Genomic DNA, 18002 nt, shown 5'->3' on the forward strand with positions numbered 1-18002 from the left:
ATAACATTGGTTAAATTGTTCAATAAATTATCAGATACATTATAAAAGAAATCTTCATCTATAATAATTGACAAAGGCTTAATTTCTCTGCTAGAAATTTATAAAAACAAAAATATATTTAAGTAAATCAATCATTTGAAAAATTAATTATGGTCAACAATTAGTTATCAAAAAGTATCTATTATAACTTTATAAGTATTACAAGTATAAGTGGATGCCGGGCAGAAATCGAAGCCAATAATATTTTTTTCGGCTGAGATGTACCTGTACATTATACAAATAAAATCTATTAATTCAAAAATACACAAACAATTTTACAAAATAATATTACTATCTTTGTTATTTTTATTTTTATGAATATACAATGAATAAAACCTAGGTAGCTGATTAGTTTTAATAGTTTCAGTTTTTTTTAACAGTGTCCGTATCTAAGTACTAAATATAATTAATAATAGCACAAAATGATTTGCAATTATTCGTGTTATTGACCAGTTTTTGTAAAAATCTGAACTAAATTAAAATGCTTTTAAAAAAAAAATCGTGATACTATGTACCTACCTATTCTCCTATGACTCATTTAAAATAGCTATTACAACGACTTATGAGGAACCTTGTAGTAATTGTTCAAACTTTTAGACCAGCGAAAATTGTTTGATCAATAAAAAGCAAAAATAATTTCAAAAATTTCAAATGTCTATAAATAGCTTAAAAAGCGTCAAAATATTATATTATTTAACATGTAAATACAAAAAATTATAATATAATCATTTTTTGAAAATTCGGAGTGCCTATATCTATAGTTATATTTGTTGATGAATTAAAACAAAATATCAAAAAAACTGAATATACATAAAAATTAATGTGACTTACCTGTAAACTTTTCTTTTAACTTTTTTACTATATGTCCTACGTGAACGCGTTTGCCACGTTCACCGCGTTCACGTATCTAGGACATAGCATTATGGTAGACATACGAACATTTTAAAATTCCCACAATTTTAACGGATTTCGTCAGTATATTAACTTCATGCTATTATAAAAAAATGTACTCTGGATGTATGATCAACTTGACCTAGTGAGAAAATTATTTATCGACAATTATTTTTAAAAATATGTTCGTCTATAAATAGCTCAAAAAAGTCAAAATATTTTGAAAATTCTATCTTGGAAGGAATATGATTATATTATACAATAACATTTTGTTAAAATTTAAAGTTTCTAGGGTTATAGGTATTTCGTTTTGCGTTATAACAGAAAAAATAAATGATTTTGTTAAAAACTAGTTTTGAGTAAAAATTACTTTTTTTTCTTGATTTCTTTTGTTTTTTTCGACGCTTTTGAAAACAACTGGGAATTTTTTACTTTTAAGACTTGAGCCAACAAAATACCATTTTGATAAAAATATAACTGCCAAACCACGGATATACGCGATGTAGCTTAACAAATACATAATTTTAAACAACAGTGTCTTTTGTACGCAGGGCGGATGATGTGTGTGAAGTTGGCCGGTCTGGAAATGAGAATTTTCCAAATGGCCTGGACCATATTGTGGCCTGTTGGAATAGCCATTTTGTTAGATTTTTTTAAATTTTAATATAATTTACAAAATATTAGTAAATGCTAAATGTGTCAAAAATGTGTTTCTATTAAATTATTGTATTACAAATATTATCAATGCAATAATAGTAAATAGTAATAGCCTCGTACAATGGTATGAAAAAGCTTTGGATAGGTATAAAATTACAAAATATTTAGTAGGTACATACATATAGACATCAAATAAAATCAAAGCAATATATTGATATAGGCAGGTTATTTTTATAATAAAACATGGAAATAAATAATAATATTATCATAAATGAAGTTGTTGAGAAATCTAAGATATTATCTACATTATTATTATAAATGTATAAATCTTTTTTATTATGTTGTTTATAATTTATGTATTTATTAATTACTTATTACCTTAAACCATTAGAACACGATAAATAATTATTAATACAGTGCAGGACTCCGCTGCTAAAAGCTTTTTTGCTTTATTAAGTGTACAACAAATTTTATCGAATTTCATATTTTCAAACATACTCCCGGAATATTAGTTTATAACTCAAAACAAGCCAAAATTACAATTTTTTTTCATAAATAATAAATAGATGCATTATATATACATCATTCATAATTTTTTATTAATGTATGTAAACATTTTTATATGTATTCTAATTTTAATTTTTTAAATTTATTTAATAAAGAGTATGTAATATGTATTAAATCATTAGGCACAATTAAAGCAAAATATGTAGTAAAATAAAATTCATAAACATGTAATTACATTTTTTTTCCCCACTTCGCCTATAAGATTCATTCGGTTATAAGACTCACTTTGTGTTATACTTCGTTGGTCTCAACTATTAAAGTATACCTACTAATTTTATTTTTCAGACTTTCAGGTATTAGTGTTAATGTGTTATATTACTATAATGCGTTAGAAGACTGAAGTTAAAAGAAATAACAAAATCGTGATTGAAATACTTTTATAATACTGAAAGTAGTTATGAAATTAAACCTACTTATAAGTATAAAAGTAGTTTTGAAATAGGTAAATCGAAAAACGAAATTCGAGCTTAGCGAGCTAAAAATGTTTGGTAGGTGGCCTGGATAAATATTAAGCTCCCGGCCTGGATTTGGTTCCCACTCCGCCCCTGAATTTGTACGTAGTATACTAGTCAGTTATCAGGGATGGGCAAGATACTCAAAAATCGGTATCGCAATATACTAGGTACAAAATACTTGGATTTGAAGTGTCAAAATACTAGATACTCGATACTTACATTTTAAGTGTTAAGATACTCGATACCCCGATACCCGATACTCAAAATAAAATTAGTCGTAGGTATTTTTAAAATTGTATTTATACACAATCGGGTACATTTATTAAGTAATTAATGTAGACCACTTAATAATTTAATAATAATATTCTATAACCCAATTAATTATTATTCATGTACATAATTATTTAGATAGTTATAAACTACATAGGCAATAAGTACTTATCTTTAGTACCTATCTAATAATCGTATCGTGTTCATTACATACATTTTCCCCGTCATCGGTCAGGCGAAAGTAGACTATACACTATACAGTATATATGTACTATACTAATCTACTAATGCACTATATGCACTATGTACTATGTCGTACATATAGTCATTTAGGTACCTACAGTTAAGTTCAAAATGTATGTGTGGTGTCGGTGTGTCACAGTCCACAGATATAACTAAATATGGCTAATGGGTTGAAAAATAATTTCCTAAAAGTTGTAGCTTATATAGCTTTCGAAAAATCACCTGTGACTACGTATGTGTGTTCGCAAAATAAAACTAATACTAAAAATCAGATTAGTTTATAATTTGAAAATAATTAATACTGCAATTAAATTATGGAAAATATAAATTTTAATTTGCTGTACCTTTTACACATATTTTACTAAAACATATAGTCGAATAGTCGTGGTTAGTATGTACTACTAAGTACTAGATAGGCGAGTGAAAATAATTGTAAGCAATTAATTTTTCAAAATATCGCATTAATGCATCGACTATTGAGTATCTTTCGATTAAATTATTTTATGAATTTTCAGTCAATATATCGAGATATGAGATATAATTGTACCTATCTAAGATACTGCCCAACCCAGTATACTAATATGTATACTTTTCACTCTGAAAACTATGGAATAGCTGCTGTTGTATATGGATATACAACAGTATAAATCATAGCTCATAAGTGTATAGAATATTTTGTACAATTTATTTGTATTTTACATAGTACCTACCTTTAATTAAGATATTGGATATTTATTGCAAAACTATAAAATATACCTAGTTATTGGCTATTTCTAACTTAATTATACAGTGAAGTAGTTAACACTGCACATTACGACACTTTCTAATATTTGTATAATTGTATACTTATGATTACGATTACCCACCAATGTTAGGGAGTACCCCACCCCTTAAAATGGTATGGCGGTCGCCACACCTATAATACATGGGTTCGACGCCACTGCCGCTGCCAGATCTTCAGAGGTTTGCGTAAATGCGCTTATATAGTATATTATGTACCTATTTATTATAATTGGGTAGTAAACCTGATGGCTTAACGATGGCACTATATCGGGCATTCGGATCATCAGAAATTAATAAAAAAAATATGTTTTGAGGTAGTAGTGTTTCGAGCTTAAAGATTTTATGCTATATTGAAAACATATAATCAAAAAGTATTTTGCATCTAGCAATTTGGATAAAATCACGTCGTACATAGTACATTGAAATGGTAAATTTCCACAAACTACGCCTGACCTGACGAAAAGTTGCAAATTATTTTGTAGTTAAAAAACATCGAATGGTGCATTTCAAAATAAATATACCTACCTAAAGCTAGAAAATATAAGACAATTATAATTACAGCTTTCAAGTAGGTATATTTAAAATTCTCATTATTTTTTTCATTAATTTAAGACATAACAACGTCATAATAGACATGATTGGCAGATGAGCTCAAATAGTTTTTTTCGCATGTAAATATCAATGTAATTAATGTTATGCCACTTTATTCTGACCTGAGTAAAGTAAACAACTGAGTTATTTTGTACCTACATACTCTTGTAATTCAGCCATTTAGGTACTTGTTCATAATTATTTTCTTTAATCCTGTAGCCAGTAGGCAAGAGTACATGAATAATGAATTTTATTGTAGTTTGAAATGGACAATATAATATTAATTTAATATTTGTATGTATATTATAGATATATTTATATATTTTTAATACAATGATACAATTATTAGCAATGATTACCGAGTCACCATAGTTCGCAATTACCGTTGGCGTGATTATACATCGTTTCGGCAAAGCACAATATTGCTGGGTTGCGTGAGTTTTACCTTTTTAGGAACACGTTGTCCATACACAATTGCGTATGTTTTTCTAAAAAATAATGTTCTATAAAATCCAAATACAGTGGTATACGAAAAATAAAATAATTATGGTCGTTGATGATCGCTTCCCATTTAAAAAATGGAAATCGTCTATGAAATCGTCATAATTTAATATGAACGATACAACCACGGTATTATAATATTGCCAGTGAATTGAAAGTCGACAGTAATGTTGGCAGTCTGTCTGCCGAGTAAGATAGCCCTGACGGCTGACGGTACCGAGGGCGACTGCAGTGAAGCACTAATGCACCTCGTGATACGGCATCGACAGAGGTAAACGGAAAATTGGTACGATTATTGTGATTTGCACAAAACAGATAAAATAGGCAGAATATTGGTACTATTAAATATATTATTTTCAGTGGTTCAAAAAATAAAATAAAAATAAATAAATGTCCAAAAATATATATGTCTACCTATATGTATAAATATATATTATGTGTCAAAAATTAACACGTAGTTACAATAAAAATAGTTCACAATGATGTCCGTCAACTCTTGCCGCCGCGGTTGCTGTTCAGTACGGCCGCGCGTCGTTATCGTCGTCGTTGTCGCCGCAACGGCCATTAGTGCGTGACACAGGGCAACTTGTTTCCCTGATCAGGGGTGGCTTTTGATTTTTTATCTCTTGGTCACACACAATAGCTGTTGGTAGTAATCCAGCGTCAAATATACATTTAATACTTTCTTTTATTAAAATATTAAAATGATTCTCATTAACACCGTTATTAGGCAAAAAATAACATAATTGTAATTTCCAATTTTTGTGCAGTGCTCTAACCATAATGACCAGTGCATGTGTAGCTAATTTTGGTGTCGACCTAGGGGACCCAAGTCTTCAAAAACTTCTAAATAATCTAGTGATTTATTATACTCAATGCCTGTCATTATAGATCTCATCGTGTAAATTAATACATTTTTTATCACATTTAGACATTTCTGACACTTTCAATTTTATATGATATAAGACATAAGTACTCTTTACTAAAACCAGGAAGAAAATGTATAGATTTTAACCATCGGCGCACGGTACTTTCACCAGGTACAACTATACCAATTTTTCGCAAATATTTATACTTCGAAGGTGATTTATACTTTATAGTACAACGACAATGCAAGTTTTTTTTCTGCATTAGACCAAGGTTTGCGATTTTCTTGTAGCATTTGTATTGTCATAAGAGTTTTCGAATTGTTGGAAGGAAATTATGACTGGTTAAAAAATTGTTGAATTTTTATATTCTTAGTAATATTTTTGTTGTTTTGTTTTCTTAAATACTGAATTACAGTGAGTTTTCGTTTTAATTGTCTTCTCATATTATTTAATTTTTCTTGAAGCATTCGATTTTTTTAATGATTTTTGATGGATTTTTTAAAGAATTGATAATTTTGGACTTTTTAATAGGACTTGGTAAGTAAGTTCTTATACATAGGATTTTGTATTTAGTGTGAATTCTAACTCTGGGCTATCATTGAATATTAATTCTGAATTGGATAGCGAATTATTCCTGTCCGATATTTACGTTTTGGCGTCAGTACATTTAGTATTTCTGGCGTAGGTGTATAACAGTTTTGAGAAAAAGTATCTACAAAAATAAATAAATATTGATGTACGTATTTTATAATTAATTATCAGTAAATAGTATATAGTAAATAGTTATTATTTAATAAAATAATATTTTATTATTATATATTATACTAATTAATATATATTAAAAATATTTTTGATTCTGAACGGAGAAAAATGTATTGATGTTTTGACGAAAAACAAATGTTTACCGGAAAGTCACATAATGTTTGTATGATTGTTTAAAGTTAAAATTTTGAAGTTATTGGAAAAATATTCGTAAGTAGGCTTACCATTTTTTCATAATCGATTTCAGTTACTTTATTGTAATTCAAAAACATTATTCACAAGGGCTTAAAACTTATAAATATATAATAAAGCTGGCACATATTTAATTTATACTTAAATTAAGAATTAAATCTTCTTAATATTGAATGCTGACAATTATTTAAATCCTTTACAGTTATAACATTTTTGTTTTAAATTTTCAGTCCTAGGCTAAAAAAGTTGAACATTTTAAGAATTTCTGTCTCAAAATATTTGCGCATTTTCGCTCCACTCAGAAATAAATTTTTTACTTGATCGACAAATAACAATATTTCAAAATAAAAAAAATAAAATAATAGGTACTTAGGTATAACGATATCGTGTTATCATAATAAAATAGTTACTGGTATACGTATACATGTGTGGTCAATATAATAATAATGTAGTTACCGCGGACGAAGGATTAGTTGCTTTCATGCAACTCCTATACCATACGATATTCATTTCGAATCGACTTCAACGTCACCTCGTATAATTTATTGAAGTCATCGACGTCAACACTTTTGCTTCGCTTATAGACCTTTGTATTGTAATTCACACGGCTTGTCCGGTTTGCAACAAGCAGAACGTAAGCATCGACGGTCATCTCGAAGTTGTGCATCACCTTTTCTTTCGTCGTGAACATTCCGAATACCAGCTTCGAAATTTTTCGGCAGATCCTGTACACTAAATGGAGTGTCAGGTGACCCTTGGCTGGGCCACTTGACGGCAACACCGCTTTAACACGCTCTTCATACTCGTTCACCTTGCTGGTCGAAACAAAGTGCGCTGTCTTTTGGTGTGCGTGCTCCAAGAATAACCGAACTAGGTTGTCGACTTTCTAGAACAACAATACTGGATAAGACAACAGTACGACAAGCACGGGACATGAAAGATAGAAAGATCTGCTTCCGTAACCCATAAAAAAACCATTTTTTTTTAAATATAGCCATTAACGTTTTTGTAAATATAGGTACTTAGTTCAAACAAAAATATTTTTTTTTAAATTAATTATATTTAGTTGGCATGGTTATTTTTTCTCATAAAAAGACAAAATATTTTTTTTTTTAAACTTGTCACTAAATATTATTTCAAACGCAATATTTGATTGTTTTATTTACAACAGTCCAAAATTGAATCATACTGCTAATTTGAAAATACAAACTTCTATTGATTATAGTTGCTGGTTAAAATGTACTCCAATTATAGGTACTTCTACATTATATTTTTTAGAGGTACAATAGGTACATATATTGTATACAATATTAATATATAATTACTAATAAAAAGGCTTACACATTTATTGAATTTTGCCTTTTACAACTTGATTACAATGTATGTTCTAGCAAAAATTATCAAAACATATTATATAGGTATAGTAAAACTTGCTAAGACGCTCCCGTTTAAGACGCGGTTTTCAGCCGATCTTTAGACATTTCCTATAGGTACTGGCTATACTATAGTAAGTAAATGTAAAAACCACCTGTTAAGATACTTGGTTTTTCTTTATCTAATCGGATAAGACGCCCTTATGATCGGCAGATGCCAGATGATGATAAATCTCTATAAAAATTGATAATTTAAGCGAATTTTACTGCAATATATGATGTATATATTCGTATTTAGAATAGGTACAATAAAAAAAATGTCCACTTCTACTAATGGATTTCACGTAAACTTTAAAAACTGAAAATACCCTCAGATGTTTTGATTTTTTTTCTCCATTATACCCTTTCACAAATACCAGTGAGATGTCAGTAACTCTCAAGATGTTTTGGTAACCGTTGACGGTACTAAAAATATCATAGTTACCTCGTCCAGTTCCGTACGCCCCTTTATTGGGAACCTTGTTGTAGACATTTTCGTCTCTTGAAAGTTTTCCTCCAGAAACTTCTTGAACCTATCTTCAGCTGTTTCTGAAATCTGAGCTACATAACGCGGCTCGTCGTCCAGTGGCTTGTCGAACCGGCTGTAAACATCATCGTTGCTGATCATTTCAAAAATAAAATACGTAACTTCGCTCATTTTCTTGGATTTGATCAATTTGGTGGGAATCACATCTTTCTCGTTCACGTGTTGAAGCCGGTCAATGGTTTTACGCATGTCGACAAACATTTTCTCTGAAAAAAGTAATCATAATCGCATAAAATATAAACGTTGCTTATTCGTTTCAGAGGTTATAATACAAAATACGAAACGTATTATTATATAACATATAATTACGAAAATCGGAATTTAATTCTAGAGAAATATTTCACGGTGTCGTAGAGTCACCCAGGGAAAATTATCATAAGGGTCCGGACTATAGTGTCTTATAGATATTGCTAAAACAATATATTATACTAAAAAAACTAATCTCAGCACTTAATACAGAAACAATACCTGGGAATCCCCAAAGAAGACTTAAGAGGAGATGGTGCCGTGACTTTACTCTTAATCGGAAAAAAAAAAATCTAACAATTTTACTAAATCAATGTTAAGTGTAGCCGCTGGGTTGCTTCTATTTTCATGTCATACTTAATTCTAGCTTATATTCTTAATGTAAAAAATTAATTTACAGATTGTATATATACTAATTAAAAAATGAAAAAATAAAAATAAAAATACCAAAAAAATGGTATTGTCCAGGAACAAAATGTTATTTGAATTATATTTATATAAACTGTACTATCAACTTGGCAAAGAACGAAGAGTAAAAAGCTGCTGGTAATAAGTGGATGTCGCTCTGCTGTACATTAGGTGTCTAGAAGGTCGCTGTAATGGATGGTATTAAATTTTAATTCAATGATATCATATCATTGTATACGAAAAACGATTCTGAGCGGAACGGTATGTCATTCTAGGATATATTATATTGTTATTACTTATTATTGATCTGATAGCCGATAAGTTCAATTAATATTATTCTTAAATTATCAGTGATGCTGGAAAAAAAAAATATAATTATGTAAAATTGAGCTGTTTTGGAACCGAATTACAACAAAATGATAAACGTTTATTATTCTTAGTGCTAAATGTAATCTTATCCAAATTTGAACTTAAAATGTCTGTAAAAAATAAATGTATTCATATATTTTTTAGATTTTATAGTTACGGAAAAAACAGCTTAAGTGGACCTCGTTTTAAATTTTCAATCCATAGCAATAAAAATTGAAAATTGTGTACATTTATTTAACTACAAAGTTATTTTTAATTTCAATTTGATAAATATTGTCAAAATTTGAACTTTAAATGCTTATAAAAAAGAATCGCGTAAAAAGAATTTCAAATATGTTTAATTGCTATTGTAACAAGTTATCAAGGGTCTTGTATTACATTAAAAAAAGAAACACACTGTAAAGCTGACTGGATGAAATAGAACAGTTATTTAAAAAATAAAATATATATAAGGGACAGAGTTACAGTGTTTTATAGCTAATGAAAATACGAAGCAGAACTACCTATATTATTATTATATTAAAATAATAAGAAGTGGAATTTTCCGATTATATAGCCCTCTGCACGAAACACTCGTCATGAATAAAAAGAAAACAATTGTGTTTCACAATTTTCTAATACATTTCCCCGTAGTAACGAGCAGCTTGCATTTACTTTTTAATTAAAGCGATTATTATAGCTACAAATCGTCAACGATTATTAATTCCGGAACTAAAGGTTAGTACAATGTATGTTATAATTTATAATATTGTATGTAATGCGTAAAATGCCCTTACACGCTCTTACACTCACCGGCAATTTTCTTTTTTGTGAATTCGAATACAGCCCTCTCCGCGAGACTGGTCACAAAATAATCAACGTTGTTTTTAACGTCAGCCTCGTATTCGGTCACACGCCTGATCAGATTTATGATATCGACCGCGGACGCTCCCGGTTTTGATAGCAATTTGGCCCTTTCTATCATTTCAAACATCAATGCATCTGATAAACAGTAGTCCACATCTACAACAAAAAAAACGTCCAATTTAATACTAACGTGGAAACATTCAAACATGTCAACAATTATAATTATTATAGAAGGTACACGATGTACCTATATTTTATACATGAGTAATATTATACACGAATTATGAAAAACGGTAATTACAGAGTATATTTTAACTTACAAAATAAGTGACATGAGGTATTAGGTATTAGGAACCCTAGGTATCTGAGAAAGGAATTTGGCTTAGTCTTTAAGGCGTATAGTGATAGTGCCACGCATTAAAAATTTCTTAAAATATGCTCTAGGTACTCAGAATATATATATAATTATAGTTAAATTTAGTAACTACTTACCACCTGGAGCAGTCAAACGACCATATTGTTTATTTTAACTGCTTTTAGGTACTCTTTATATATTATAACCATTGTTATCATAACAATAATAATACGATACCGTTCATCATAATCTGCTGCATCAACGACGGTGGGTGGCTATCGTCCGCCAAATCGAATAGGTGACGTCGAGTTTTTTCTTCCACTTGAACTTTGGGAACTGACAGTTCCGATTCGTCACTCATCGATGCCTCCACAATGTTGGCTTGCAGACACTTTGTCATTTTATTCCAAAGTGGCGCCGTCTTATTCCAGAATGCTGCATCCAGATCGCATTTAGTGGAGTTTATTCTCAAATTCTCAATGCGTTGTATAAACGTGAGGTTCATATCCACAGATTTCGATTTCTACAGTACGAACGATAAAACTCGAATATATAAACACAACACCAGTGTAACAGTGATAAAGTTACATAAAAATATTATATTACATGATTATTAAAAAAGATTAATGAGTTGTTATAACTAATAGATAATAAGAAGTAAAGTATTTCAAATGGAATTGACAAGATGGCACTTATTGCTGTGGTAGAACAGTATTATACTGGTCTACTATAACAGTTTATCACGGTGTCTCACCAGGGCCGGCTTTACACAATTTTGTCGGGGGGGTGTGAGATCAAGTATTGCCGACTCAAATTTAATTTATGCCGACACAAAGTTTCTAAAAAAAAAAATAGGTGAAGTATAAAAATTCCTGGTTTTTCTGAAGTAGGTAAAATAGTTAAAACAAAAACAAAATATAGAACTAAAACATTTTAAACCATTTTATGCATAGTTAAAATATTTATTACTTGTATTTTATACAGATGTAAAGATACAATAGGCAGTCAGAACTATTATAAGATCTAAAAAATAAGTCGTGTACGAATATAAATCAACCAGTTTTTGTCAATAACTCAAAAAATTAAGTAAAAAATAAAAAAAATTTTTAATTTAGCAGACGGCAGATGGCAGTACATCATATTATTTAACAAAATAGATTATATACGGGTACTTGAGATAGGGGTTGCCGAATGCCGATTAGCGATGGCAATGATATTCCGACGGACTTATCGTTGTACAATGTACAAAAACAAATATATATTATAGTATTATAATACGGGTCCATACTCCTTAGCCGACAATTATATCAGTCGGCAGTATTTAGATTTCTAAATCGATAAATTCTCAACTGCCGACTGCTGGGACCCGTTCCTAAATTTAATATATATATATTTTTTTTTTCAAAAAGTAAAATTTCCAACGGACAACGGCTCCCTGAAATTGCCGACTGGTAATTACAAACAAATTTAACAGGGGGGGTGTGACGACCCACCATACCCACATTGCCGCCGGCCCCGTGTCTCACACTACTCAAGTAAATACGGAAAAAAGAGAATAATTATTAAAGAAGAAATATAGTTCAATAATGATTCAATAAATTTAACGTTCAATAAAGTGTAATCAAGTATAATTATTGGGTAGTAGTTATCCATATAGAAAAAATAGTGAAAATAAAATAATAATTTTATATGAAAATGTGAAAATTTAACCTTTGAAATCTTATAGGCAAACAAATATTTAAAATTTCTTTTTTTAGAAACGTGTTGAAAATACGATTTTTTTCAATTTTATAATTTTTTGAAATTAATTAATTAAAAAATATATATGATGTGAATATTGTTTACTGTTATGTATATCATAATAGTCAGTGTTTGGAAAAAACATCGTTCATGAACGCAGGTTCACACGTTCACGCTCAAATTTAGTGAACGATACGCGAACGTAACTCGTTAGTCGTTATTTTTCAAATTGAACTTGAACGTGAACGGCGTTTCGATTTTAATGAATTTAAACTAATTTTAAGACTCTCAATTTATCAAATAACATTTAATAAAACATATAGGTGTATTGCTTAATTATATTATATAATAATATATTTTATACTGCATATCACTCACTGGAATGTAGACACAATTATCCAAAGATTCTTCTTCCGTTTCTATATCATCATTTCCATTACTACCTATTTCGTCGATTACCTCCTCTTCTTCCACTGATAATTGTTTGTTTTCTACACATCTCTCTGTCAATGACTTGTTGATTTCCATCATCCGTAGTTGACTGTCATATTTGGCCCAATACTGGTTTAATTCTTTATCATGTTTCGTAACTAATGCAGAATGTTTAAGATTTTGTATATTTTCCACTGTTTTTCGATCTCTATTTTTTATTTTATTTTTCAGCTCCAAAATTCTATAAAATGCTAAGTCTTTCAACTCAGTTATCCGAAGTTTCGTTTTATTTGATTTATTTTTATTTTTAGCAATTTTTACAATTTGTTCATTCTCCCGTTGATTTTTGAAATTTTGAATATGTTCTTCGCGTAATTTTAATTTTGACCTTAAAAGTCTTTGTTTGGATTCAAATTGCCGCTTGATTATCGCTTTCCGCTTATCCGCATTTGTTAAAAACACATTACCATAGTCCATTTCAAGAATCTTAGAAAATTTAAATTTGTTAATTTTTTGTAGAATTTAGATAATTTATAATCAAGTTTCTCAAATATGAAGTAAATAAATGTAAGATTTAGTTTTGTTAAAGCTGAATAATGTTTTATTATAAATAACTGTTGCTATGCGTCGCAACCATTTGTCAATAGACTCACGAAGCTACTTATCAAAACAATATAATTTGTTTTGAACAGGAATTTTTTAATTTTTAAAATGAAACACTGGCAGTTATACATTTATTGGTGAAAAAGCCGAGTAATCGTTCAACTCCTTATGTAGTAGATTTAGCCAAAACACAATGAAATTATAATTTATTAAAATTAAAATACCTAATTATGAAAACGGTGTAGTGTGAAAAGTTGTAAAGCATAATTAAATGAAAAAGTTTCAAGAAAAACTAATATTAAACCACGACCAACGTTTAAGAATTTGTATAGGTGTCATAAAAAAGAGGCTGATAATTTGGAACTTTTAAATGAAAGAAGCTATTTAAATATGGAAGGTAAAAGGAGAAAAAAGATGTACATACAATTAGACGAAAGAATTTTAAAAAACATTAGTAGTGTATGAAATAGCTAGATAACTATTTAGTTAAATGCTTAAAAAAATAGCTACTATTCAAAAATTATAATAAGGTTATGTTTATTAGTTTATTGGTAATATGTGTAAGTATTAGTATTATGTGGTAACAATTAAATTATTGTCTATCACTACTGGTATATGGTGTGTAATTGAGTATCCGTAGTGGCGTAGTGATAGATCTGTACCAAACGGGGGAATGTGAGAGGATTTAGATGTTCGACAAGACAACTACCTAGTTATACCGAGTATAATTTAACGTATATTTTAGAATGTAAAACAAAATGTAATATAAAATATTTTACTTTACCGATGATCTGGCAGCAACAATACACGGAGCAAGTGGTGAAACGAGACTAGTTTGGCTGACGAATGCCTAGCAGGCCGAACGATTATTATAAATTGTGTTTACTATACAAAATAGTTATACATATATATAGCTTTACTCCGTGATATACAGAATGATGAAAGATGACACGCGTGTCTATGATATATGTATAGTATTTAATACTATACGTAATATTATAATTATAAAAATATGAAAACTGTAATAGTGTTCTATACCATTACAGTATTATATGTTTATATGTAATCTGATCGAAAACTGTATTATTATTATGTCAATTTTTTATAATAATTGTAACACGGTTTAAAAAAAAATGAGTACCCTATTATGCAATGCGATTACAAATATATTATTATTATATGAATTATTTATAATAATAATAATAAACAATACGCTTTTAAACACGCCAGTAAAAAATACTGACAGTCTTAAGCCTGGAAAAGTGTGAAGGGAAGTTTAAATATAACTCAATAGTAAATATATACCTATTAGCACAAATCAAGTATACAATACATTTGTATATATTATATATAGCATCCAAATTTTATAGTCGGGCAAATAAAAATAAATTGACCACAAATATCCTGACCGCATCGGTGACGACACTAGTGGCGGCGCGAACTTTTTGTGTCTTTGAAGTAAATTGTAAATTTTTAAATTTTTAATATTTTTTCCATCGACCATCCCTTTTATTACATCAAAATGATAATTTACGATGTTGAAGCTATGAAGCAATTGCTTCAAAGAGTATTATATATTTATATCCCGCCGCCACTGGCGGACACCCTCTGCTGGCCTGTCTGTAGCTATATAGAAGAACAATAAAAAAGTGGCGTTTTACGCACACACAATAATATAATAGTAATTTAGCGATTAGCGCCTACAAAACAACTATAATTTTAGCGATTAGCGCACACTGAATAATACAATTTGGTGACTCGCGCCCACTAATACAAAATAAAAAATAAAATATGACGGCGATTTGAGCACAATTATTCCGCTATGGCTATAATACACGCTTATACACGGAACGGACTAAAGAAAAATTCTGCGGCGACTTACGTTAATCGGTGCTCCGTAGCGGCATAATCTACATATTATACAATTCCTAATACACACGATAACATAATATAAAATACAAATATAAAATTAATATAATTCACCCATTAAGTCACCATTAAGTCGGTTGGTGGCGTGTGATTATCAGTGATTATTAATATTGTTGCTTTTCGGGCCGCAACAAGATGTAATTTCAATAATATCAACAACTTGCAACTTTTTTGCAATTTCTTTTTATCCGAGTTTTTGTGAATTTTTAGTTTCAATGATTTTTGATGTTTTTGGTTAGACGAATTGAATTGTAAGCTTGATGACAAATTTTCATTTTCTAAATTATCGTTTTTTTTTTTTGTGATGAAAACCATAAAACGGTTATTACTATTATTCGTTGAGTTTTGTTATCAAAAAACAAAAAGCTAATATCTGAAGAAAAATTAATAGTATCTTCTATATACACTCTCCTGGAGATTCTGATGATTTACTATGAATGGTCTTGCAACTGTATTTGCAATTGAATATAAAACTTTATCATTTTGTGAAAAATCTTTTAAATTTAAATGTTCACCAAACATTTTCAACAAACACTGCTATGCACTCAAATCTTCAAAAAATCTTAAAAATATTATCAATCACAGTATTATCACCATTCTTTGTAATACTTTCAATTTTTTCGAAGTCACCTTCATCACTATTTCCTTCATTTTTTCGCTATTTTATTTATTAGACATGACTCTGGTCGTGTTGCAGAATTTTTATCAAATATTATGCCCGTGAATATAAAAAAATTGATAAAAAATATAATAATTATTATAACTATAGTAGGTAGTATAATTTATACTGTATAAAACTCTTCTGTAATCAAATTAGTAGCAAAGGAACTTCTTTTTCTGAGTGACATCGCTACATAGAATCTAGACTGTTAACACATTGCTTAGTGTCCACAGTTTTTTATCCTAAATTATTGAAAATATTGAATCTGGTTCTCAAATAGACGTCTTAATCACCACTTAAAAAAAACATTTGATACGGTCAACTACGAGCTACTGTAACGATGGTGACATCGTCACTTATACTTTGTCACCTATATACGTATAGCCTACATATATACATGTACATATATATTATTATATACCTTATAAACATAATATATAGAATATGCTGACTAAATATATTGAGCCCCTCCTGTTATGATATCATTGTAAGGCTACGGCCAAATGCGAATATTATGTAAGGGTACGCCAGTTCTCCGTTCTGCGCGACACCGTCATGTGAATAGGAACTCCGGGCTGCCAATAAATTAGTTGTAAGTAAATTATATGTAATTAAATTATATTTTAATAACAATTTAAATCAATCTGTATTCATTTGTAACTATAAGATCCCAACATTCCTGCTCCCGAGCTACGGATAAATATATTCAAAGGATACACAACTCCTCCCTGAATATCTTATATTTAACTGGTCTTCCCCGACCACGTTACACTACTTATTCATGAACTAGGACGTCTAGACCCCTTAATTACCCATTGCTTGGATAGTTTAAATATTACATTGCAGGCAGGAAGCAATTTGTAAGAATGACTGGGGTATATTCCTATGTAATTGACATCCCATCAGGGCATCAGGTGTCCATCAAATCGGGCACCTAAGTCCTCTATTTTCTCTTTTTATAAATTCGCTGTCCCATCACCTTAGCAGGGCCAAGTTTCTTCTCTTTCATACATTCAATACAAATTTCAGTCTTTCAAGGAGAAACCTCCCTTTTTCATTTTTTATTATTAAATAGACATTTTTTTGAGAATTTTGATATATATTTGATAAAATTGAAGCAAGTAGTTTTTGAGTTATGTAACTTTGTATTTTAAGTATAATAAGTATGGTAATAGTATGGTAAGATTGCGATCGGTGGTGGTATTTAATTGAGGAGCTTAATAATTATAGTATATATAAAAACAATAATTTGAGTAATTTAAGCAATGTTTTATTAATTTATTCAAGTTATACAATTTGGATCATAATGGACTTAACTAATTGTTTTATATCTCATTTATTTAATTTTTAATTTACTATTACTAAGATAAATTTTTGTAATAATAGAAATTTGATATTCACTAAATATATTAAATTATAAATGTATATTATTAAGTTTATAACGCATTGGTTTAACCAAAACTAATTTTTAATACAGCATATAAATTAAACTTAATGCTTCTAAGATAAAATAAAAAATAATTTTTTATTAATCAGTTACAAAACATTATTGTATTTAATAATAAATACTTGTATGAAAAATGTAAAATTTCAATGACAATTAAGATTTTTAATGTTAAAACTTACAAAAATAT

At 29.2% G+C, this 18002-nt stretch overlaps 1 protein-coding gene across 1 annotated transcript; it reads right to left on the bottom strand.

Annotated features, from left to right (window-relative positions):
• Positions 1–7310: 7310 nt before the first annotated feature.
• Positions 7311–13652, bottom strand: LOC111038259. Its single transcript, XM_022321300.1, has 5 exons — positions 13122–13652; positions 11241–11526; positions 10595–10804; positions 8678–8985; positions 7311–7706 (listed from the first exon to the last, which is right to left on the bottom strand). Exons 1-5 carry the CDS (start codon positions 13650–13652, stop codon positions 7311–7313), a joined length of 1731 nt encoding a protein of 576 aa, XP_022176992.1.
• Positions 13653–18002: the final 4350 nt, after the last annotated feature.

This window comes from Myzus persicae, unplaced genomic scaffold (genome assembly GCF_001856785.1).
Source record: "Myzus persicae strain clone G006 unplaced genomic scaffold, MPER_G0061.0, whole genome shotgun sequence".
Lineage (NCBI taxonomy): Eukaryota > Metazoa > Arthropoda > Insecta > Hemiptera > Aphididae > Myzus > Myzus persicae.

Coding starts and splice junctions, on each gene's coding strand:
- LOC111038259 (XM_022321300.1), bottom strand. CDS start 13,652: ATGGACTATGGTAATGTGTTTTTAACAAATGCGGATAAGCGGAAAGCG. Junction 8,986..10,594: donor CACAAAAAAGAAAATTGCCG/GTGAGTGTAAGA, acceptor TACTTTTTTCAG/AGAAAATGTTTGTCGACATG. Junction 7,707..8,677: donor GGCGTACGGAACTGGACGAG/GTAACTATGATA, acceptor TTGTTGTTCTAG/AAAGTCGACAACCTAGTTCG.